We start from the raw sequence: 22886 nt of genomic DNA on the forward strand, positions 1-22886 counted from the left end.
ATGGTAGGTGTGTACAGAAGATGAATGTAGCTAGTATTAGAGATATTCTGCCTAGCTCCAGTTAGCTCAAATATATCCCTCAATAATATGTTGGAAAACAAACATAATTTTAAGGCCAGAAGAGGCCACTGTGATCATCAAGTCTGACTTAATTTCTAATACAAGCCATGGGACTGTATTAGAAACAGTGATTCCTGGACACACTAATTAAAAATATTAAGATAGGATCTGTCAATGTTTGCCAAGTAAAAAAAATGCATATGAGGTTAGGGCACTTATGAAATGTAATGACAACCTCCAGATTAAAGCTTATTTAAATACCACTGCATGCTACACTGTTTAGTTTCAAAATCAAAAATCTTTGTTGTTTCTACATAAGAACACATTTTATTTCTAAACTACATTTCAGTAACCACCAGAAAGTGACCAACAGGCTGGGGGGGGGGGGGGGGGAATTAGTCACACAAATCCTATTAGCGGTAATGAAAGATTCTAAATAAACAAATTCTAAAGATTGATCTAAACATTTAAGCCTAAGGATAGGATTTAAAGGCATAAAAATCCATCTGTCTCAGTATTTAGTATAGTGTAGGTGAAAATTACTAGTTATCTAGAGATAGTTACGAATCAGGCATATTGCTGTAAATTAATGACAAACTGATCCTTAATCTTGACATTCCTCACCTAAAAATAAGTCAAACCTTTGTCACTGAAGTGTTCTTAACTCTCAGATGGAAGGCACACATACCATGTGTGCACAAATTATTATTTAAGGCATTATAAATAAAATTGTAGTAGAAATAATGAGAATTGACAAAAATAACAGCTGTGTGTGCGTGACTGTGAGTATAACTGTGTGTGTGTGTGAGTGTGTGAGAGAGAGAGAGAGAGACTCACAAACTTTAGAGGTTTCAGAGTAACAGCCGTGTTAGTCTGTATTTGCAAAAAGAAAAGGACTAACCAATTTATTTGAGCATAAGGTTTCGTGAGCTACAGCTCACTTCATCGAATCCGATGAAGTGAGCTGTAGCTCACGAAAGCTTATGCTCAAATAAATTGGTTAGTCTCTAAGGTGCCACAAGTACTCCTTTTCTTTTTACAAACTTTAGAGATACTTTTCCAAGTAAGAGTACCTTGTAGTATGCAGAGTTACAGGATTTATAGAAGCCTATTAATTAGTGTCATAATAGCACGTTGTGTGCATCCAAATATAGGCTGTTGTGTTTTTTTAAAGGGTGAATTTTTGACTCAACAGACCTTTAGAATAATTAAAGCGGAGGATGGAACTCCAGAGTCTGGAATTGTTAACAATGTTAATGTGAATATACCTGAAAAAATGTATTTACACCAACAGTAATTAAACAACAAACAGCAACAACAAAGCCTGATCACAGGCACCACAGAGAACATTTTCATTTGATTCTGTGTTAGGAATTTGAAGTCTTTTATTACTTTTGGTCTATATATCAATTATTATACATTTGCCTTAGAGTTCAGTTTTGTATTTTTATTTCATATTTATTGCCGTAGGATTACATATTTTAACACCTGCCTTGCTGCTAACTTGTCTCTCCACTCCAAATAAAATTAAAATAATTAAAAATGTGCATGTTATTAACATTAAGTTTTTCATGTATAATTCCTAAGTGGTCAGTCAGATTTTTTCGGGTAAAGGTCGTTAGCAGGAAGGTTAAGTTGACACTTTGACAACTTCATCCTGGAGCAAGTCCCTGTTCCGCTTCTGAAAATAGGAATCTCTGTCTAAGAGAATTACTATCCCTATAACAACTTCCACAAACAAAAAACAAAACAGTTTCCAGGAGACATTTTAATGTATGAACCAACAGGTTATGTTAACATGTGCAACATTTTATGCAGAGTTTGGCAGAGAAACTTCCACAGATGGTTTCAGGTAACAAGGAATCTCCCTCATTCTTCTAAGATATTTAAAACAAAACAAAAACATCTAAAACAATGCCTCTTAATTTTGTACATATATGTATAGAGCAAACAACTTGGTAGTTAACAACTTGTGCCAGTTACAATATTTCCATAGAAAGGAAAAAAAAAAAAAAAACAAAAAAAAAAAACCAAGTACATCACCGTTGTCAAAACCAGTGTTTTGGGTTTTTTTAAATCTAAATGTAGAATTGTATCCAACTTCAATATAGTTCCAGCTAACAAGATGCTCCCAAGCCACACCTATATAATTAATTTTAAACAGTGTTACACCTGATTCACTTACTGCATAAGAAGCAACTTGTACAGGTCTGCTTGAAATACATGAAAGGAACCCTTATGCAGCTGTGTTGTATTCAGATGCTTATTTCTCAGTGGAAAAAGCCCTCTTCATCAATGGTGGTGGGGCTTTGCCAACATCAAACATCATTTCCAAAGGAGGGTTATTGAGACAGCACCAGTCAGGTATACGGCCTGTCTGACTGTAATATTCCTTGGACACTGAACGGCTTCCAAGTATGTCCTGAAGAGCTCCAAAAATGGCTCCTGCATTTTAAAAACAAAAATTTCACATTAGTTCTCATCACACTGAATTTCTCTTTCCCCTGCTCAGTTGCAGGAATCTCCCCTAACTCCTTTTCAACCCACCAAAGAAGAGACAAAAGACTGAATATACTGGGTCTAATCCCTTTCATGTATTTTGTTGCTTCATTCCACACCCTTCATAAGTGACTGAATAAAAGACCCATATGGGCTTTATTACCAGTAGTTTCCTGCCAGAGGCCTTTCTCTGAAGCTATAAAACTCCAAGTGCCTCAAACAGGTACCATCAATCCCATGGGTAAATAAAATTCCCCCAGAAACTAAGCCCTGCGGGAAACTCCTAGCTTGGCACAACGTGCATGAGAATAAGTTTGTACTACTCGTGGAGAAAAGTAAGCCTATGCTGGTTAACTGACATCTTTTTCTGATGAGGAGCTGCAGAAAGGCTGATGACACCCACAATATCAAACATTTGCAGTTCTGTGGCACTCACTTTCAACCAGGCTTACATTTATTAAATTTTGTTTCTCTAAAATTCTACTCTAGTTACGTACAGAGGCTTAGTTTATTAGCTGAAACGTACATACTATAAATTCAAGAATTCTTGTCAGAAGAAACCTTTAGCCACATGGAATCGCCATGAAATGCCTCTCTTGGCCCTTCTCTTTCCCCGATTTACAATACCGCATCCAAAACCCAACGTGGGGCCTGAATATTCTGTGTATATAGCAGGTATCTGGGAGTTGCGCAGTGAGTTAGCAGCCTTTGCCTAGCCCATGATTGGCAGCTTTTAAGTCAATAACTGCCCCCCCACTTTTTTTTTTTGGGGGGGGGGGGAGTCAGGGCCCAACTCACTCTGCGCTCAGCTCTGACCCAGGCTGCTGCTGGTCCCTGGCTGGCTGCGGCTAGAACTACCAATGCAGCAACTGGAACTCGCAGCGGTCCCTGCATGCCCAGGGGAGACGCTGCAGTGCCAGCTGGAGAGGAGCTATGAAACATCTGGCCCCATAGCAAATGACACCCCTGTCCAGCAAGTTTGTGCTTTGGATGGTTACTCTGCTGGTGCCATCACATGGCATGAACAGTGTACTGCACACCTGAATCAACAATTCCCGTCTTACACACCACCGCTTCAAATTTGATGTTGCTGCTTTTCAATGATCTGCTATGTAGTGTCATTAGTGGGGCAAATCTCCTGCCCTCCAAAACTCCAGGAGGCAGCTTTGCTCCATAGGACTTTGACATGAGGCACAATAACTACAAAGAGCTCAGACGCAGTTTACACTTTGCAACGTTTCAAAGAACTATTGTCATTTGCTCCTTCCAAATCCCCTTGTAAAACCTTGCTTTTCCCTTCATACTTCTGACTAACCCCAGTGTCATTCTTACCTCCCAGCCAAGCTACACAGTTGGGTTTGGCAGGTGGAGTGTGAATTCTGAAGGTCTTAGTGGCAAGTGCTTCTTTGTATTTCGGTTTATCAACCAGGTACCTAATTTCAGCCATTAATCTGTGTAGGAATCCTGGCAACATAGCAGTGCCACCAATAACTACTAAGTTCTCAGCCAGCTGCTTCCTGGTGTCTATTGGGCACTGGTATAAAAGAAAATTGAAAATGTTTAAATGAAGTTATATACACAGCATTCAAAACATGTCAGAAATTTCGCTCCTCTCTCTTTACCAAGTGACATAGGCGTGTATTTCTGTTAACATAAGCACAAGACAATATACATTATGTGCAGCAACTCATGTGTGTTTTTATAGAGGCCTGCTACCCCCCTCAAGGTGTCCCATGCTGCAGTGACCCTCTCCTGTAGCAGAAGCCTGACTGACTTATCCCTCCAGAGCCATTGCTTGCTTTGGTCAGTGGGAGTCACTCGAGAACAATGTAATTTGACAGGTTTCAGAGTAGCAGCCGTGTTAGTCTGTATCCGCAAAAAAGAACAGGAGTACTTGTGGCACCTTAGAGACTAACAAATTAATGTTAGTAATGTAATTTGAACCATCCCAGTACCTCTAGGCCAAGGAACCCAAAACACTGGGAATTATTTAATGGGATCAATTTTTATACCAAGGTGAGCCCTAACTTGAAATAATTGTCTTAAAACATCCAAGTTTATTGCCCTCACAAAGAATTACTCATTTGCAAACTTTGGTTCAAACAATATATTTGTAACTGCAGAAACGCATCTTTAAAATATACCTAAAATGAGATGTAGTTTACATTCGTACTGGTCAAGCCCATATTCCATATTTTTTTCCTAACCAGACAAAGACATTTGTTCTTATGATAAGGTATCACGCCTCAAGAGAATTTCCAAGTCCAAATAAAAGACCTTAAAAGAGTGGGGAGAGTAATAAAAATGCTGACACCTCTTGAATTATAGCACTCAAATTTCTAAGAGTACACAATATGATGTAGTTTCTCATCTTCCCTAAGCCATTCATGAGCCTGATTCAGAGAACTCTTACCCATACACGTGGTCCATACTTATAATCAGTGATACTGCCCAAGTGAATGACGGTTTGTAAAACCAGGCTCTATGCAAGGTCACAGCAATGCATGCAACTATTTATACTGGTAGAGATACCTGAATAAGTGCATCCAGTATTAAAGTGGCAACTGATTTCTCTTCATTATCCTGCTCAAACACTATTTCAACAACTGAGTCTCTGATGACAAAACAAAACAAAGCAAGGAGCATTAGCAACAAACAACTGCCTATCAGTATGGTCTCATTGTTTCCTTGTGTTCCCCCAAGTGTCTGTTTCCACCTATTGTCTTTCATCTTTCAAAAAGTTTAGAGTCTTAGTGTAACAGAGACAGTTTTTGTTACGTGTTAGTACAGCACCTAGCACAATGGGGTCTTGGTGCATGACTGGGGCCTCAAAGTGGTACCACAGGCTGTTATTATATTGTGAAGTTTTAGGGGCCTCAAATCACAAGATCAAAGTGCAATGGTTCATTAATGCCCCTAAACACACAAGTCTTATAAGACAAATAAGTCTTACCAGCACACAACTAAGGCATCATTTCTAATGGTTTATTTCAATATTCAGGCATCTGGGCACTACTCTAGCACAACAATAAAGTAATAATGCATTTTAGTTATAGTATTTCTAACCTGATTGATCCAACTACATGCAGAATCTTCTCTCCATCTAGAGGGTACTCTACATCTGGAGGTGGTGAAGGACGCTAAAACAAAACACACACATATCATCTGAAAGGCAAAAAAGAGATCTCCTTCCACTTCGAAGAGGAGGAGAAACATTTACTCTCCACCTACCTCAGCACTGCCATCCATGTTAAACTTTGCTGCCTGGATTTTCAGCCCACGTTGGAGATCACTCACAAAACAAGTGCGGACTTTGTAAAAGAAAAAAATAAATAAAGACTTTTTTTTAGATGCTTTAACTTCCCATTGCCTTGGAGTAGCTTCAACGCAGCTTGTGACTTCTATCCCTTTACTTAATGTACTTGAGACCAAATTCTACATTTTTATGTATGCAAGATATTGCTACTTCTTGTGAAATACTCTGACAATACTTATCAGAACTTAGGCTCTGGCTGGGATGCAGAATTCTAAAGGAAGTAGCATTCATACCACAGGTTTCAGAGTAACAGCCGTGGTAGTCTGTATTTGCAAAAAGAAAAGGAGTACTTGTGGCACCTTAGAGACTAACCAATTTATCTGAGCATAAGCTTTCGTGAGCTACAGCTCACTTCATCGGATGCATACTGTGGAAAATACAGAAGACGTTTTTATGCACACAAACCGTGAAAAAATGGGTGATCATCACTACAAAAGGTTTTCTCTCCCCCCACCCCACTCTCCTGCTGGTAATAGCTTATGTAAAGTGATCACTCTCCTTACAATACATACCACAACTATGCTGCACTAGAGAGGATTCTCTTTTTGAGGAACTAAATAGCTAGATCTAAAGTCCATGGACTGTTATCAACTCTGCCTTTTTGTTGCCAGGAGGCAGAAAGGACAGCGTACTGCATTTGAATCAACAATTCCAGTCTTACACGCCACCATCTCAGATTGGACGTTGCTGTTTTCTAAATGGTCTGTTATTATGTGGTGGTGTTAGTGGCGCATATCTCCTGCCCTCCAAAACTCCAGAAGGAGCGGAAGAGCCAAATTCCATTTGTATCTTTAATATAACACAAATAGCCATTCCAGCAAGTAACATCTTATATCTGGTTAAAAATAATGGTGTCAGAAAAAGACAGCCAATCAGAAAGCTGCATTTGTGTCCAGAATTTTAAAAAGCCATTTCCATGAATTACATGTGATAAAATATTAGCAGTGTTTAAAAGGTATGGAGCATCTTAAGGTATTGAGGTGCTTGACATGTGGTCTTTCCCCCTAGTTTGGCCCAACAGGTAGATAGTATTTCTGTTAAGACTGGTTAATAAGCCATAGGAAACATTTCTTAAGTTCATCAACAATTTTTATTTTCTATTAAATGAGTTTTAAAGTGCTTTGGGATGAACTGCATCTAAAGTGCTATAGAGAAGTTAGTATAGTTTTGTACAGAAGTATGCCCAATTTTTTGAAGTGTGAATTTATTAAGTTAATTAATATTTCATACCTGATCCAATATTCCAAAACGCCTTTTACATGCTATTTTCAGTTTTGGTGAAGATATCATACTATGTGGCAAACACAGAGCATGCCTAGCTAAATCACTTTAAGCAAGAACTAACCATCTTTTAAGTCAGAATTTCTCTGGAGTAGTGGTCTTTTTGAACAGAAGCAACAGAAAGTTGACGTTGCCAGTTTGTGGAAGTTAAATCTGCTATTAATCAAATGTAGGGTACATACTGTGTGTTTCTATAAATAGTCATCAGAAAAAAACAGAACACGAGTATTTAAAAATGCAATACCAAATTAACCTAAACTGATGGATGGATACACAAAACTACCCAATATCCTTACATTGTGTTTATATGCAAAAACACAAACACTCAGCTATATCTGGACCAATACCTCACGTCTAACCTCAGAAGATTGATGCAATATGACCCGCAGAACACCTACAATATGGACAGTACTTCAAGTTCTCCTGCTGATATAAGAAATATGACAAAAGGGAATTTAAAACAACAGAATCCCATAAATTTACAGTGGCAGGGTACTGTAAATGTAGTGACATTGTTAAGTTGATCTCTGGGGGAAAGCACAAAATAGTGTTTCTTGAAGTAAAGAGTTTTACCTTTTATATCCTCTACAATGTCTTCTGGAACTGAGCCTAAAAATAGTCAATAGTTTAGTACAGATCTTCATTAAGTAAAAACAGAACTTCCAAAATCCAACTAATAATTGAAGAAGTGTGAATTTAGTACAGAAACTGCATACCAATAACTTTAAAAGATTTGCTAGAAATAAGCAACTTTACTTTCGGGGAAGAAATGTACATGAAAAAGAGAACCTGTCTTACATTTGGAAACAATGTAACATGCTCTTCTCACATTCAAAATGTAACAGACAAAGAATATAGCACTAACTTTATTTCCAACCAGTTAACAGGGGTTTGTCATGAAAGTAACATACTAATTAATTTTATCCTGGGAGAGGAGACATGGAAGCAGCAGCATGTTAAACCTGGTGGAGAAACATTAATTTATTCTTTCTGATGTTAGCAGCTTGAATGGAAGCAGAGAAGGAAGCGGGATTAACCCACCTTCCCCAGTATGATTACCTAAAAAGGAATACATTTAGGTTACATCAGAAATACACCTTACCCATCACTGATGGGAGTCTTTGTCCTTTAGCTACTCCTGTGTCAACAGTGCATTGCTCCAACAACTGATTCTCCAGCTCCCTAAAATGTTGTAAATATAAAAAAGTAAAGTATAGTTACCACCCGCTACCGAGCCTATGTATTTGCACCATGCCAGCGCTACATTATTTACTTCCTTCAGTAACACTTTCTTTTAAAGAAAGACCGAAATAAATCCAATTTCTCAACTGTTATTTCCACAGTTCCCATCATATTTCCATGGCCACTACATGTTTGCAACTTTAGAATGGGATGGTAACAAAACAGAGGCTATAAAACAATTTAATTATATTATAATAAAGTAATTGACTAAAGATTAATTTTCACAATCAAATGGCATAATCAATTGACAGAATCATCTTGGATGTATAACTGTAAACTTACTTGTGAATTGCTTTTCCTCCTAAGGGAAGGGCACCCCAGCAACTCAAAACTGGGATTCCCTCATATACCTACAAGCAGCTTAGGAAATCTCACTATATTATAATGTGTTTGCCATCTGAAGACACAGGGATTGAAGGCACTTTTCTTCCTCCTTTCCCTGCATCAGTTATAAATATTTCCAATAGTCAATTCTGTCCAGAACTCTCATTAATGTGTAGTATGTGAGGGAGAAACACAGAACTGTCAAGCAATAGAATACAGATTATGTCTGTTCCTAACCCATCCTTTGCAAAGAGCATAGGTCTAGGGATTCTCATGTAGTAAATCAGGATATTGTGATATTCTCCACTCTAAAACAGCAAGCCAGAATACTACGATCAAAGCTAAATTGCTGGTCTGTCCCTATTCTTGTCTATCATATTTCAAGTCTATAATAAAATTAGCTACTTCTGGTTATAGTTTTCCTGCTGAAGATTTGATTTCTGGATTATTATTCAAGGATACAGGCAGCACAAGACTTTCTGCGTATCCACAGTCTAAAACCATAGCAGAATTAATCCCAAGTGTCAGAAGAGACATCAGGTGACTTGGGGCAAACAACACGGAAGGAACCTGTAATGAGACCAAAACGATTAAATAAATTCAGTGCAAGAAAACTTGAAGCTTTATAATTTTCATTGCCCCCCAATTTCATATAAAAACCAAAGACTGAACAATCAAGTACTGAACGGCCTAGTCTTAATTCAGGATTTAATCTCTTGTGATGATGACCAACTAAATACAGAAGCATACTCAAATTCATTCCCAACATGTTCATCGCTATACCATGTCCACATATATGCTTAATAACTCTGAATAGTAAGAGGGTTGTAAGAAAAACAAATACTGTGTATGGAACATAGCTTAGGTCAAGTCACAGTTGACTACAAAAGGCCAAACATAGCTCTTCATAACATGCTGCGAAGACATGAAGAGGTGAACAAAGGAGACAAAAACCCATACAAGTTTTGATGCGTGGCCAGTGGGATCATGCTGTACAAACACTGATTAAAAGCCAGTACTAGGAAGTGTTGTTCTCAGAGCAAATCAACAGCTCTTTTGGCCACAAGGATCACATTGCAATACAGGTAAGAAAGAGGGAACTCTAAAAGGAAATGTTGAAGAAGCAGCTCAGACCATATAGCTAGATGAGAGCCCCAGCCTTGCCCTAGAAATCTCGCTCTCAGGGTGGTGACAACCCCTTCGGCAAATACCCTCCCCTGAACTCTAGGGGAAGAGAAAAGTAATTCCATAAAGCTTTTAGTTACTGGCAACAGTACAGCGTAATTAGATCACAAGATAACTATTTAGAAATGCTGACCTTGTATCAAATGTCACATGTATTTGGAACACCACTAATGGTGGCCCTACACACAAGGCTCACTTTACGTGGCTACCAGCAGGTTTGTTATCATAGAACCAGGCCTCAAAACCAAAGTACGAACCTCTCCCTGTCACCAGTCATTATGGTGAATGCTTAAAGCAGCTCTATGCTAAGTTCATTATCTGTCATCCTCACATTGCAAAGTAATCAAAAATGAAAGGCATTTCTCTCTCCTCTTTTTTAACTTTCTGTAAACGGATTAGAAAATCCACTCACACTGCTCACCAAATTTAAGGCGGAAAAAAAAGATTAAGTATACCAGGAAGGACTTATACAGAAATGTAATCTCTGACAGTTTAAAATTAGTTACAAAATTAGTCTGAGGAGACAAACTACTTATTTGCATAGCCTTTACCAAAAAATCGTAGCCACCTGACCTATGTGAACTGAAAGTTTATGGCCTCATCTTGCAAGATGTTTTCCATTGACACTAGGATAAAAATTACATTCTGATCTAACAAAAAGATTGGTTATGTGAAGGACATAAATATCAGAGAAGTTCTTATTTAAGTGAGTACAGCCAGAGTTTAGGTCACATGCTAGACAAAGATATTGGCTTTTACCATAAGACTTTATCAAGACTTGTGTTGAGAGAGAGCACTAAGAAATGTTTAAATATAGACTCAGGTTTCTGGCAGCACTCAGTGGGGATTATTGGTCCTGTCAAAAATGAGATTATGTGAGCTATTTTTTGCCAAGCACAAGTGAAAAAAAAAACCCTATAGGTAATTCTTGCTAATATATGCTATTTAGATAACTGCTATTTAAATGAGTCAGGAAAAATTCCCTCTGGTCTCTACCTCCCTGTCTTCCTCTTTTCACTTTCATTCTTTTCCCTTTATCCTCACTCCTTTGTCCATTACCACAAGTGCCAAGTAAAGCAATGGCCACTAGCACTATTGCTAATATCCTATTTGATTATTCTACATATCCTACATGACAGATGGTATTCACCCAAGAATTCTAAAGGCACTCAAATATGATATTGCAGAACTAGTAACTGTGGTATGTAACCTATTGCTTAAATCAACCTCTGTACCAGAAGAATGTTGGATAGCTAATGTAACACCGATTTTTATAAGAGGCTCCAGAGGTGATCCTGGCAATTACAGGCTTGCAAGCCTAACTTCAGTACCAGACAAATTGGCTGAAAATATAGTAAAGAACAGAATTATCAGAGACACAGATGAACATGATATGTTGAGGAAGAATCAACATGGCTTTTGAACAGGGAAATCATGTTTCACCAATTGATTAGAATTCTTTGAGGGTGGTCAACAAACACATGAACAAGGGTGATCCAGTGGATATAGTGTATTTGGACTTTCAGAAAGCCATTGTCAAGGTCCCACACCAAAGGCGCTTAAGCAAAGTAGGCAGTTATGGGATAAGAGGGAAGATCCTCTCATGGATCAGTAACTGGTTACAAGACAGGAAACAAAGTGTAGGAATAAATGTTTTTACAGTGGAGAGAAATAAATAGTGGGGTCCTCCAAGGATCCGTACTGGGGCCAGCATTGTTCAATATATTCATAAAGGATCTGGAAAACGTGGTAAACAATGATGTGGAAAAGTTTGCAGAGGATATAAAATTATTCAAGACAGTTAAGTCCAAAGCTGACTGCGAGAAGTTACAAAGGGAATCTCACTAAATGGGGTGACTGGACAACAAAATGGCCAATTAAATTGAATGTTGATAAATGCAAAGTCATTCACACTGGAAAACATAACCCCAACTATACATACAAAACAATGGGGTCTAAATTAGCAATTACCACTCAAAAAAGAGATCTTGGAGTCATTGTGGATAGTTCTCTGAAAACAGCTTTTTTTATTGCTGCTGCACAGTGAGCAGATAACAAAATATTGGGAACCATTAGGAAAGGGACAGATAGTAAGACAGAAAATATAATAATGCCATTACATAAATCCATGGTATGCCAAAACCTTGAACAGTGTATGCAGTTCTGGTTGCCCCTTCTTGAAAAAGATAGGTTAGAACTGCAAAAAGTACAGAGAAAGGCAACAAAAATGATTAGGGGCATGGAACAGCTCTCATACGAGGAAAGATTAAAAAGACTGGGGATGTTCAGTTTGGAAAATAGACAACTAAAGGGGGATATGATAGAAATCTATAAAATCATGAATGGTGTGGAGAAAGTGAATAAGAGTTATTTACCCTTTCACATAATACAAGTACCAGGGGTCACCCAATGAAATTAATATGAAACACGTTTAAAACAAGCATAAGTATGTATTTCTTCACACAACACACAGTCAACCTATGGAAATGATTGCCAAGGGATGTTGTGAAGACCAAAAGTACAATTGGGTTCAAACAAGAATAAGATATGTTAATGGAGGATAGGTCATCAATGGATATTAGCCAAGGTGGTCAGGGACGCAACCCCATGATCCGAGTGTTCCTAAACCTCTGACTGACAGAAGCTGGGACTGGACGACTGGGGACGGATTGCTTGATAAATTCCCCTGTTCTCTTCATTCCTTCTAAAACAGCTGGCACTGGCCACTATCAGAAGACAGGAAACTGGGCTAGATGAATCACTGTCTGACACAATATGCCCATTCTTATGTAACCAATTAAGACAATGAATGCCAATAGCTATGTAATACACGTACCTCAAAATACTTGAAAAGAACTCTAGTGAGTGTCTCTCTGAAGTGTGAGGGACATAGCACAGATTCCACTATTACAACGCGGCGGTCTCTGGGATTCACCAGCAGATGTCTGGAAAACAGCACATATATTTGTAAAGAAGCATAAACTGAGTATGTTAAATTTAAGTGTCTCTTATGGGACCTGATATGTTCTTTCAAGTTTTTTAACTACTTCTTTTGAAAGTTAATTCAGTCAAAATCGTAATAAATAATAACGTGCACTTAGATAGCACCTTCCACCCCACATCTCAATGCATCTTACAAGGAAGCTTCACAACACTCAGGGAGGTAGGCATAATTCCAGATTAGGAAACGGCGGTGCACGCAGAGGTTACAGTCTTGTCTACAAATGGATTATGTACCTCTAAGTATATTGGTCTGTGTGCAGGCCATCCCTCAGTGACTTGACCAATGCCATGGTGCATTTGTAGAAGACCTAAGAATATGACCCAGATCTCCTGACCCACAGTCCTGTGCTTCAACCTCTAGCCCATCATCCCTCAAAAAGTTAACAGAAAAAGGGGAACAATTTGCATCTTCTCAAAATGATAATAAAACCATCTTCTAGTTGCAGAAGAACATGTCCCCAGCATTGTTAGGATATAGATATTCAGGCCTGTCTGCAAAGAATTTAGGTGTCTTCTTATCACTTAGCTAGTTATAGAGGTATAAAAGAAAGAATCAAAATCACTGTCTGCCAGTGTAAGGTCCTTCTCTTACTGTGACAGTCTGAGGCCCTGTGCTTAGGCTAAGGCCTTTGGCTAAGCAACAGAGGCAACCATAAGCTGGGAAGCGACTGGTCACATCCTCACATTCCAAACTAGTCACATTGAAATAAGGTGCTATTGGGCTGTTAGGAATACAATCCTGTCCTGATAGTGCCTATCACCTCCAGAGAAAGGGAAGCACCTAGAAAATGCAAAAGGAAACTTAGTTTGATAGCATCCTGTCTGGCAAGAACTCACTTATCAATAGCTGGGATGTGAAATCCTCGCTTCTGTATTGTTTTGTCATTATAGTGCCCACTTTGCTATTGTTTGTCTGTATAATCTCTGTCTGGTTCTGTGATTTTTCCTGTCTGCTGTATAATTAATTTTGCTGGGTGTAAACTAATTAAGGTGGTGGGATATAATTGGTTACGTAATCATGTTACAATATGTTAGAATTGGTTAGTTAAATTTCAGGACAATGATTGATTAAGGTATAGCTAAGCAGAACTCAAGTTTTATTATATAGTCTGCAGTCAATCAGGAAGTGGGTGGGTGCGTGTGTGTTCATGCGAGAAGGACCAGGGAAGTAAGTGGATGAAGGAATAAGCCCCCTAACAAGCATGTCAGAGACTTTGTGTCAGAAACAGAACAGCACTGGTAGAGGACAGGAAGAAAACCAATAATGCTTGAGGGAGTGAGGCAGTGAAGTCCAGTAACAAAAGTAATGTCTGCCCACAACAGGTGTCAAGTCATTCTGTACGTGGACGTGAGTGGGACATGAAAGTACCAAATCTAAGTTCATGAGGACATTTACACCAAGGGGAAGGTATGTTCTAGTCAAGTAAATAAATAAATAAAAATAAACCTACAGATTTCAGCGATCCCACCAGGCAAATTATAAATCTCAGATTTTGAACATTTGGATCCAGACTTCCAAGCCCTTGTTCACATCAGGTCTGGATTTTCCATTTACCTCAATGGGCTTTGGAGTCCTATGAGCAGCCCCACTGAAATCAGTGCAACTCAACAGAACAACAATTTTCAGGCTCAAGCAATTTGTGATTATGTCACAGTTAACGGTTGTTTTATTTATTTGGACGTTTTTAAACAATAAGATGCATATCCAAGGCTCTAGGTGCTTATCACACATTCACAACACAATTCAAATTTTAGCAGCATTAAATAAGTGTTTCAGCAAGAGCTCAGCCAGCCAGCTGTCTCCTTCCCATCCTTTTATCATTCAGGAAACACAACATCAGCCTTCTCCAGAACCCCTATAAAAACAGACATCTTTTGCAACATGCTCAAACAAAAGCAGCTAATCAGACAAAAATATCCCAGTGCCTCTTACCTGAAATACAGCATGTGAATAAATTCCTTCAGATATGAATACAGCTCTTCTGTGTTAATATTATACTGAACGACTTTGATAGGCTGCAAAAATAAAAATTTCTATTAAAATATTATCTATAGTATACAATTCAAAAGATAGTTATTGATTTTAAAAAGCATCATTTTCCATTGTTTGATGTATTAATGTACTTCACTAAATTATCCTACAAATTATTTTACTTGAATCAATTTTGAAATTTTTTTTCTTTAAAACTTGTCATCAATTTTAATGTGGAGGAAAGGTGTCAAACTGACAATTCTGGAGACTTACATCCCCTACTAAGAGAAAAAGCATAGCACAGGCAGAGGCAATGTGCCTCAAACCTGACCCTGTGGTTATGTCTACACTGCAATTAAACACCTGAGGTTGGCCCATGTCAGCTGAAGCAGGCTCACAGGACTTGGGCTGCCGAGCTATAAAACTGCAGTAAAGATGTCCAGGCTTGGTCTGGGACCCTCCCCCTTGCAAGGTCCCAGAGCCCAGACTCCACCCCACGCATCTACACTGCAGTTTTATAGCCTCACAGCCTGAGCCTAAGTTAGCTGACATGGGCCAGCTTGGGTGTTTAACTGCAGTGTAGACATACCCCTAGAGACCACCTCTAAAAGGTACCAATTAATGCCAAATGTAGTGGTGTGGACACTTGCTCCAATCCTGCAAAGACTTACGCATGTGCTTAACTTTGTGCACTGATAATCATCTTTTTGAATTCAACAGGATGATTCACAGTGCACAAACACATGCATACATGTTTGCAGAACTGGGGCCTAACTGATCAACTGGATAACTCAAGCAATAAATAGGCTTAAATATTTGAAAGGCCCCAAGCCTACCAGCTGTTCTGCATATGGGGACTCCTGTGTTCGCATGGAGACCCATTGATTGAACACCTTGTAGGATTAGAGCCTTAATTTGTAAGTAATACTGATGGAGAAAAAGAAAGTTTCCTGAGGATTAACAATTTACTGGAAGGAATTTATAGCCCAAGTCACAACAGAGAGAACATTAATACCCAGAAAACAAGGTCATCATTGCTTTTACAGGTGAAACGTTTTTGTTAGTTTTAAAAATACTTTTGAGGATTATTCTATTTATCCTGTTTTGTGTGTGAGGTGGCAATTGTCAAATCCATGTTTGGCAGTTCCAGACACTTTTATATCAATCAGCTTACCCTATTAATTTACTATATGGTCCCAAATTTCTAATTTAGGGATGTGTCCAATTAATTTTTCATTTGCAAAAGCCAGCTCACTTTATGGTTGTTCATATAACAAGACCATAAGTTTCATAATTTACTCTTAATAGGAACAGCTAAGAGATAATGGACATGGTTTATGATGCAGGAAATAATGACACACACTTCTGTGATGTCTGAACATACATATTTAAAGTACTTCTTAAAAATAAAAATGTAACACAAATAAATCTTGAATTTGTGAATCTTTCCCAATAGTAAATTTTAAAAAATGTTACCTTAGGAATGTCAGGTTTCTTTATTTCACTAGGAATAATGCATCTTGGTCCTGTTTCTCCTGCAAAACCACATCTAAAGAAAAATATTTAAAGTTAACTAATTACATATATGTATTTCACATTTAAGAACTGCCAAGAAATTAATGATCTGGTATTTCAAATAGTAAAAGTGGATTTGATAATCAAAACAATTTAATCTGTACAATTTTTTTTAAAGTCCATACAGGCGTTTTATGTATGATTTACTAGGGCCAGGTCTATACTGCAGACTTTTGCCAGCATAGCTAGGTTAGCTAGTGGGGTGAATGGGTGTGATCCCCAAGTAACATAGCTGTGCTTGCAAAGGCCAAATCTAGATGCTGCACTTTTACTGGTATAGCTTGTAGGGTTTGGTTTTAATATACCGGTACAAAGCACAGCATTACCAGTATAGCTGGGTCCACACTAGGAGCGCTTTGCCAGTATAGTATACTGGTATTCTTATATTGGTAGCACGGTCATAGTGTAAACTCAGCCAATGTAGTGAATTCAAATTAGCAGGATTCCAAGCCAAGATTTAGAATAGCTAGTCAAGTTAACTTTTCATAAAGAGGTCATATACAAAAGGACAGCAAATTCTAAAGATTAAACAGAAAAAATAGATACCCTAAGGATGAGGTTTTAGGAGTTCCCAATGCTTTACATTTCTTTTGTCTCTTTTGAAATAAATATTAGAAGTTCATGCACAATTTGGTAGAAAGCCTATCCATGATTTCAGAGTTTAATGTTTTTAAAGTAAAGAGGTCAGTAAATATATTTTATCTTGGCATTCTGATACCATGAATGCATTAACAATTTCCTTCGATCAGTTTCTTGAATGGGGACTATTCTAGAGAAAAATGGCCAGACTTCAGAATATCAGTATTTATACATATGTAGAGGATTTAACAAATCCTTACTATAGTGTTATTTTTATTACATATTTAGACCCCAATGCTGCAATCAAATCCACACCACAGTCTCTTGCACCTGCAAGGATCTGATTGCAGAACTAGGGCCTTAATTTTTAATAATCATATACTGTCATGTGGAAATCAGCACCATCTGATCCAAAGATTGGTGTGATTAAGGCCACAATCCTACAACTGCCTCCACATGGGAGCTCATGCTCTGGCATGGAGCCCCAGTGATATTACTGGAGCTCCATCCATGCATCTGGCAGCATAGAAGCAGGTGAAGAATTGGACCTAATGTAGTACAGCCACAAATGTGACATAAATGTAAACAAATGACTCTGCTGCAGTTATAGGGCTCAATGTCGCAAACATTGCAGGAATAAAAATTAGTCCTCCAAGTAGGTCCACTGAAACCAATGGAACTACTCATGTGAATAATATAGTCACTTGCTTAACTGTTCGCAAGATCAAGCCCATAGTTATCTTCTTATTTTAAAGTGAATACTGTGCATGCAGAAGACACTAGCATAAAAAAGAAAGGATCTGGAATTTGGCACTGATAATACAAAAAAGGACACTTTGGGGTGGGAGACAGAAGGGGGTATAAATAGTTTTACATTACAGGTATCAGACATTTTCTTTTGTAAACTGGTCTAAGAATCATTCAACTTTTTCACATTTTGCTTTTCTTAGTTATAAAGTGAAAGGTAAAGCTTACATTTAGGCTTTGTTTAGACTAGAAAAAAAAAGATGCGTGTGTGTGTATTTTAAATCAAGTTAGCTAACACAATTTGTCTACAATAGGTGCTAAGTGGTGTTTCAAATCACATTAGTTAGGTTTGATCAAAAAGGAAAAATAAAACCTAGAATATAGAAGCCTTCAAATAAAAATCTCTCAAGATATGAAGAAAGTTTCTCAATATATTAATTTCAAAATGAATCAGACATCACATTTGAAAGCTAAATTAAATTGAGTAATGACCACTTTCAGTTGAAACTGTTCACTATTTAGAATAGCAGGGATTGTTGAAACCTTAAGGCAGAGTCAAGACGTTCATCGCCATGGGACCCGAGTGCCAGGCCCTTTATTACGATCAAATCATGCAGGGCAGGGCTGTTGCGCCTCCTTTGCGATGGTGACAGACCAGTCGGGCACCGGTCAGGGCTGGGCCCGGCCTGGCCTGACGTGTGGTGCGGACACAGCGCTCAGAGGGCAGGAAATGCCGGACACATCCCCGCCCGCCCGCCCGCGCTGCCTCACGTCGCCACAGGGCGGAGATGCCGGGGATACAGGGGCAGCCCCACCTGCACCCCTAACATGAGCATCGCGTGGAGGCGGGGAGCCAGCCCGCAGCGAGCCCCGGGACCGCCGCAGCCAGCCGGGCCACTCACTTGGTGAAAGATTCTCCCAGGTCTATCACCACCGCCGTCTTCTCCCCGCCGCTCCCCAGGCCCTCGTACAGCGGCATCGCCACCGGCCGCAGAGAGCAGCGCCCGGCAGCCACCACAACAAAGGGGCCTTCCTCACTGACCGGCGCAGACCCCGCGGGCAGGGGGGCCTTCTACCCCGGCCGGCGCAGATCAAGGCTGCCCCTGATCGTGCCTGTTCTCAGGTTTAATCCCTCTCTCGGGGCTTGACACTTTCAGCGGGAGCTAAGGTGATTCTGCTCGTCGCCTGCTTCCTTCCTTGCGCTAGAAACTGTACGGCTCTGGCCTGAGCTGTTTTCAGGCACGCAGTAGTCACCTTACGAGGGGGTATGGGTAGGGGTGCGGGAAAGGCGGACAGAGACAGCAAGAGGTGGCTTTGGGGAAGGGTGCTGGGGGTGAAAGAGAGAGAGGGCCCTTGCAGGAGAGGATGACGAGGAGGGGTGCTGGGGATGAAGGATGGAGAGGTCCCTGGGGGAAAGTGATGGAGGACGGTTGTTTTGAGGACTGAGACCCAAGTAGGAGAAAGGGGGGTGATGGTGATGGGGTGAGAGATTGTGTTTGGAGACTGGAGTACAGGGTCCTGTTAACCTCCTTTGTCCCCGCCCCTAAAGTGGGGTAGAGAGAGGACAGAGAGGGATGATCCAAGTTGAAGAGCTTTGATTTGATTTGATAGTAATAACGGGGGTGGGGGAGTCAATGTGCTAGTGGTCAGAGCATGAGACTGGAAGTCAGGACTCCTGAATGCTGTTATTCCTGGCCCTCATTCTGGGATCTTGGAAATGTTTCACTTTCCTATTTAGCACTCAGGAGAGTTGTTGAGCTTAATTAACGTAAGCAACATGTTTTGAAATCTCAGGTGAAAAGTGCTATATAAACACAAAGCATTGAATATATGCAAATGCAACTCCCATTTCAACCTTATAGAATGAAAATAGAAATATTGTTGCCAGTTCTTACAGTTTTATCACAGGTCTTGCACTGTTCGGTGTTTTTCAACCCTGGAATCCTGTGATTATATGAAACTTTAAACTTTCATTTTTAAAAAAAGTAAAAAATAAGTTTCTGGCCCTCACAGGTGTAGAGAAAAGCATGAAAATGTGAACCCTCCGTGCTCAAAACTCAGAAAGCAAATTGTAAAAAAGATATATTTAAGATCTCATGACTGGTAAGCCAATCTCATGATTTTTAGGATCTGGCATGATTTTTGAATGCTTGGGTTTGGCAATGCTAGAATAATATTATTTCATGGTATTATGATTCAGTAATATCAGCAATATATTATCATACTAACACAATGTTAGAGAACAGATTTATTTATATATGTATGTATTGGCTAGAATTTATGTCCGTGTGACAATCCTTACAGTAAATTATTTTTTGTCATTGATTGCGTAATTTGGTAATATCGAAAACTATGCTGGCAATGCAAGTTCAAAACAACTGAAATAAAATGTGGCAGCTAATCCACTGAATGCCCAAACTTTCTGGTCACTGCAGCTACAGAAACTGCTCCCTATTCTGTTTAGTCACTAACCCCTTCTTTGGCACCCATGAAATAACACCTTAAGCCTTTTGGGGTAGAGTGTTTGATTCAGCCCTGCTCAATATGCACAAATAGCAGACTGACCTACAAAAAGGAAGGTGGCCCAATGGGTAGGGCGCTTGTTAAGTACTTGGGTTCAAGTCCCTGCTCTACTGCAGACTTTTTGCGGTCCTTGGGAACATCACTTTGTTTCTGTGCCTCTGTTCCTCGTTTTTTTAAATGGGGATAAAACTTTGCCCTACCTCACAGCAGAGTTGTGAGGATAAATACACTAAAGATTGTGGGGTGTGCAGGAACAATAGTTTTAAGGACCAGATAACTACCATAGATAGCCAAAGAACTTTCCCTAAATCTAGAGATTCTCTATCCAAATATAGGTTAGCTAGGGAAGAACTGAAAATGATTTTGGCCTAAATGTATGAGGATTCTCCTTAGGTGACAGCTTCATTCCCCTCAGACAGAAGAGAAACAAAATACCTCATCAGGCCAAAGAACCATTCTTCTTCCACTTCCTCTCAAAAACAACAAGCAGATTGGTAGGAAGACAGGGACTCCGAGATACTCTGACAGCAGAAGTGGGACAGGCCACCCTGCCCTCACCTGCATCCAGCAGGACTGTTTCCTGGTTTTGATGGGCTGAGGTTGGGAGGTGAAGTATTCTGGGAGTTGGCACTAGAAGAGCATGAGTGGTAGGGAGTTCATTTGTACAAGTGCTCTTTTTTAGATAGCTTCACAAAAATAGTTCTTGAGATTTGACTTGATTTGATTTCGTATCAGAGTTTCTTGCTTTCCATTGGCCAGACCTTCCTCCGGATAGGATGCTTTGTCACACAGCCACCACCAAAAAAGCCTTCCAGAGTTTGCAAAAAGACTGTGACATGTCAGACCCTGGCAAAATCATGAACTATTGAAACTTTATCTAACAGGGTAAACAAAACTGTGTGTGTGTGGGTGCAGTATAACAAAAGACTTGAATTCAAAATTAAGGTTGAGATTTTAACTGCGTAAAAGGAAATTCAGAGTTAAATTTCCCTCAGCAGTCTTAATTTGTTCTCCCTCACATTATAGGAGAGTGCCAACTCTGCTATAGTAAGGTTGACCATCACATTCTTTTTAAAGGTGGACTATTCTAAGGGCTCTAAAATCTGCAGGCTTAAGTACATTGTCTTGAAATTTGCTGTGCCTTATGGGTAAGGCTAAGGTTTTGTCATGGATATTTTTAGTAAAAGTCACAGAGGGGTCACTGGCAAAAAGGAAAAATTCACAGAAGCGGTGACCCGTCCGTGACTTTTACTAAAAATATCCATGACAAAATGGGGAACTGCAGGTCCCCACACCGCCTGAAAAGGGGCAGCTGTGCAGGGGCTAGGAACCGCCTGTGGCAGCTAGAGACTGCAGGGTACCCCTGCCACCTGCAGCTTTGGGGGTCCCCCACTGCTCATGGGGGCTGGGAGCTGTGGGGTACCCCTGTCAGTGGTGGCCGAGAGCTCGGGGGTTCCCCTGCTGCCTGCAGTCACTGGGATCTTGGGGTTCCCCCACAGCTGCTGCCACTGGGAGCTGCAGGGGTTCCCCCACCATGGCCAGGAGCTTCACGATTCCCCACTGGCAGTGGCAGCCGGGAGCTTGTGGGCTCCCGGGCTGCCTGGGGGCTCGGGGCTTCCCCCACCACAAAGCAGCCAGGAGCTGGGGGTTTCTCCCGCCAGCAGCCAGGGGCTCGGGTGCCCTCTGCCAGCAGGGACTTGGGGGTTCCCCCACTGCCTGCAGAGTTCAGGGGTTCCCCCACCACCAGTGGCAGCTGAGAGCTGTGGGGTACCCCGCCACCTGCAGTGGCTTGGAGCTCCGGGGCCGCCAGCGGCACCCAGGGTACCCTGCAGCTCCCGACAACCCCAGGCTGAAGTCACGGATTCTAGAAGTTCCGTGACCTCCGTGACTAAATCGTAGCCTTACTTATGGGAGTGCTGGATAATATTAATGGTCCATATCTGAAGTCATTTGAGCCAGAGTTTCCTGAGATACAGCCCCCGTAAAAACAGCATTGTTCAGACTCAACTTAGTTCTTCTAAGGTTTTTTGTGAATGCCTGGGGCTCAAGCTATGGCTCTGATCATTCCCCAAATGATCTCAGTCACTTGACATTTATCTCACCTAGTGCATGACATTCACTGGCTATTTAGGGAAGCAATATTGAAAAAGTTATTAATCTTTTGGAGTTTGGATCTAGAGGTTGGCTCATGCCCAATGGCCAAGCCAAAGAGACTGAAGGATCCATATGAAACAAGATTAGGGCTCTACTGAAGAAGAGGGTTTCCAGGCAGGCTTTTGTTACATTCACTGGATGGTGCAAGGTGACATCCAGTGACCACTGAACCTGAGCTGCACCCATGCACTGTGAATTCATGGCAATTTTCAGAGAATGTGTCTTGTGCTCATATGGTGACCAGACATTCCAATATTATTGGGATCATCCTGATATTACGGGATTTGTCTTATATATAGAACTATATCCTCCCACTTTCCCCTCCACCCCAAAAAGCGTCCAGTTTTTTACACTTGCTATCTGGTCACCATATGTGCATATTCCTTGCATTTTTCAGGGTTCCTTTTGTAAGTTTTGCCCTGATAC

The 22886-nt window shown here is 40.1% G+C and overlaps 2 protein-coding genes across 2 annotated transcripts in view; one reads left to right on the forward strand and one right to left on the reverse strand.

Moving 5' to 3' along the window:
• Positions 1 to 1463: 1463 nt before the first annotated feature.
• Positions 1464 to 18845, reverse strand: ACTR10 (actin related protein 10). The gene is made up of 13 exons (XM_074956439.1): positions 18686 to 18845; positions 16359 to 16431; positions 14844 to 14926; positions 12744 to 12852; positions 9185 to 9292; positions 8681 to 8748; positions 8259 to 8338; positions 7730 to 7765; positions 5791 to 5870; positions 5626 to 5699; positions 5092 to 5173; positions 3892 to 4093; positions 1464 to 2505 (listed from the first exon to the last, which is right to left on the reverse strand). The coding sequence occupies exons 1-13, from the start codon at positions 18760 to 18762 to the stop codon at positions 2324 to 2326; spliced, it is 1254 nt and encodes a 417-aa protein (XP_074812540.1). The 5' UTR covers positions 18763 to 18845; the 3' UTR covers positions 1464 to 2323.
• Positions 18846 to 19865: 1020 nt separating this feature from the next.
• The window catches only part of ARMH4 (armadillo like helical domain containing 4), a 117751-nt gene continuing 114730 nt past the window's right edge, over positions 19866 to 22886 (forward strand). The window contains exon 1 of the mRNA XM_074956436.1: positions 19866 to 19886. The gene's annotated coding sequence lies outside the window, so the exon portion shown is untranslated. The remainder of the gene's footprint in view (positions 19887 to 22886) is intronic.

This window comes from Natator depressus, chromosome 6 (genome assembly GCF_965152275.1).
Source record: "Natator depressus isolate rNatDep1 chromosome 6, rNatDep2.hap1, whole genome shotgun sequence".
NCBI classification, from domain to species: domain Eukaryota; kingdom Metazoa; phylum Chordata; order Testudines; family Cheloniidae; genus Natator; species Natator depressus.